This window comes from Babylonia areolata, chromosome 10 (assembly GCF_041734735.1).
Source record: "Babylonia areolata isolate BAREFJ2019XMU chromosome 10, ASM4173473v1, whole genome shotgun sequence".
NCBI lineage: Eukaryota > Metazoa > Mollusca > Gastropoda > Neogastropoda > Buccinidae > Babylonia > Babylonia areolata.
The window spans coordinates 6,955,141-6,958,025 of NC_134885.1; the positions used below are offsets into that span (position 1 = coordinate 6,955,141).

At 49.9% G+C, this 2,885-nt stretch overlaps 1 protein-coding gene across 1 annotated transcript in view; it reads left to right on the forward strand.

Moving 5' to 3' along the window:
- The first annotated feature begins 1,518 nt into the window (after positions 1-1,518).
- The window catches only part of LOC143286422 (potassium voltage-gated channel subfamily A member 1-like), a 191,728-nt gene continuing 190,361 nt past the window's right edge, over positions 1,519-2,885 (forward strand). Inside the window, exon 1 of the mRNA XM_076593983.1 lies at positions 1,519-1,684. Within this exon, the coding sequence (XP_076450098.1) occupies positions 1,658-1,684 (27 nt within the window). The 5' untranslated portion in view covers positions 1,519-1,657. The remainder of the gene's footprint in view (positions 1,685-2,885) is intronic.

Sequence of the window (2,885 nt, forward strand, 5' to 3'; positions counted from 1 at the left end):
GCTGCGTACTATTCACAGACGGTCCTGGCACTCGGCTGGGCGAGGAAGGAGATGCTGTGTTTGTGTTTGTGTGTGCGTGTCTGTGTGTGTGTGTGATAAGATCCAAACATGTGGTTTTGTCGTGTGTGACCTCCTTCTGTGGATGTCAAGCGTGGGCGACGTCACCAAGACCGACGCCTGGGTGTATCAACTGTGTTGGGAACTGTCCGGAGTTTGATTCTTCATCATACGGATTTTGATTCTTCTTCATACGGATTTTGATTCTTCTTCATACGGATTTTGGTTCTTCTTCTTCTTCTTCTTACTCTGGAAGTTTGAGGTATTCGTTGATTCGTTCATTCGTTCTTCTTCAAGGTTGGTTTAGCGTCTGGGTCTGTGACGTTTGGAAAGCTAACCAACCGTCTGTGGGTGTTTTAACTCACTCAGTACGGCCAGTCCTCTCTTCTCCTCTACACGGACCCCTCGGATGTCCAGTGGGTGTCTCAGTGACCCAACTTCTAGCTTCCGTCGTCAGAATTGTGGTATTCTTTGTCAACATTCACCTCTTCAGTACAAGAGCGTTCCGCTTGCAATATTTTGATGGTGGTAATTGGGCTGAAACGCTGTTAACGTCGTCTCTTTCGCCGTTCGTATGGAGAGAGTTAACGTCACGCATACTTATTTTCTCGGGGTCCACCTTGTTAATGGAACGTGTGTGTGTGTGTGTGTGTGTGCGGTGTCCGTCTGCCAGTCTTCGTCCGCATAGTCGCCGGGTGACTGACTTCAGTTCAGCGAGTGGATCAAGACCTTTAGTGAATTAATTGGGTAGCAAGTATCGTCCTGTTCAGGTCCTCGGCTCTGAGTCTAATCTCTAGTGCTGGGTCCTGGCCTGTGAGTTGAAGAGCTCGACTACTGTTGTGCCGGTTTTCTTCTGTGTGTGTGTGTGTTGTTTGGGAAGAGAAGTATTCGGTCGCTGTAGACCAGTACACCCTGACCCAGGCGTGTCTATTTTATTTGTTGGTATTTTTTTATGTCTTTTCTGAAGGGAGAAAGAGTGTCTGTGTGGACAACACTTAGTTCGGCTCGTCCCTGAGTCAGCCACGTTCTGTTTATTTACATGGCAGATGTGTTGTTACTTCCGTGTTGTTGTTTTTTTTTTCCTAGGTTGTTAACAGAGCAAGGAGTGTGCTAATTCAACGAGGGGAACTGGTGAGCTTGTGTGTGGTGGTGGTGTGTGGTGGTGGTGTGTGGTGGTGGTCAGTGGTAAATGGTGGTGCTGGTGTTGGTGGTGACTGCGGCTTCGCTTCCAAAAGGCGACAGTGTTTCGTTGTAGCCACGAGGAGGACCCAGAAGCCTTGAGGCTGTTGTACCACGGTGCTGCTAACTCCTTTTGACCCGCCTTCCCCATTGGAGGATCTACCGAGGCCTGGAAGACGAGGAGGAAGCGGAAGAGGAAGAGGAGGAGGAGGAGGAGGGAAGAAGAGGACGAGGATGGACACGAACGTGAAGTTTCGTCACCGTCAGCGCCGCCGCCGCCGCCACAGTCTTGGCCCGGCCGCCGGGCCGGAAGTGAGAGGGCGCCGCTGCTGAGTCTCCGGGACCCGAGGAGCGTGAGGAGCGGCGTGGTCGCGTGGCTGCCGCTAGCCCCGTGTTTCCGGTTCCCTCGCCGACGTTCAGCATGAGTATGCTCAGCTACAGCACTGGGGTGAGAGGCCGTGATGATGATGAGTTTGTTTGTTTGTTTGTTTGTTTTCCTTATCTTCCTCTCCGTCTTCTTCCGCCCCCTTCTCTTCCTCTTTATCCTTCCTACTCCTTCTTCCTCTCCTCCTCTACTTCCCCCTCCCCTCCTCCTTCTCCCTTTCTTCCTCTCATCGTCTTCCTCTTCCTCCTCTCCTATCCTCCTCCTCCTTACCCTCCATCTCCTTTTCTTTCTCCCCTTCCTCCTCCTCCTCCTCCTCCTCCTCCTCTCCTTCTTCTCTTCCTTATCATCACCCTTCTCTTCCTCCTCCACCTCCTCCTCTTATTCTCCAATCCTATGTCTTCCTCTTTCTTCACCTCCACCTCCTTCCTTCATCTAAAGAGTTTGTCTGACTGTCTGTGTGTGTCTCTCTCATTCTCTCTCTCTCGTCCCTCTCTCTCTCTCTCTCTCTCCCTCTTTCTTTCTGTGTTCGTGTGTTGTTTTGTGTGTGTGTGTGTGGGGGGGGGGGGTTGTTGTCTGTCTCTCTCTCATTCTCTCTCTCCCCCCTCTCTTTCTGTGTTTATGTGTTGTTAATTTTCTCTCTCTCTCTCTCTCTCTCCAGTCCCCTGGTTTTGAAGTGTGGGCCATGGCCAAAGTTCATTAAAACATTTTCGTTCGTTCGCTTGTTCGTTCGTACGCTCTCTCTCTCTCTCTCTCTCTCTCTCTCTCTCTCTCTCTCTCTCTCTCTCTCTCTCTCTCTCTCTCTCTGAGGTCCCTCTCTTTCTGTGTTTGTGTATTGCTGTTGTTTCTTTCCTTTCGTTTTTTTTTGTTTTCTTTTCTTTTCTTCTTTCATTTTAATCTGTGTATTTGTACTGTGTGTGTGTGTGTGTGTGTGTGTGTGTGTGTGTGTGTGTGTGTGTGTGTGTGTGTGTGTGTGTGTTTGTGTGTGTGTGTGTGTGTGTGTGTGTGTGTGTGTTTGTGTGTGTGTGTGTGTGTGTGTGTGTTTGTGTGTGTGTGTGTGTGTGTGTGTGTGTGTGTGTGTGTGTGTGTGTGTGTGTGTGTGTGTGTGTGTGTGTGTGTGTGTGTGTGTGTTCGTTAGTTCTCCAGGTCTGATTCGGATGCTTGGGCCAGTTCCCTTTTGTGTCCTGTGTGTGTCTGTGGTCCATTGTGTTGATGCCGCGGTGTGTGACTGACGATAACAATGTTTTATTCACACACACACACACAC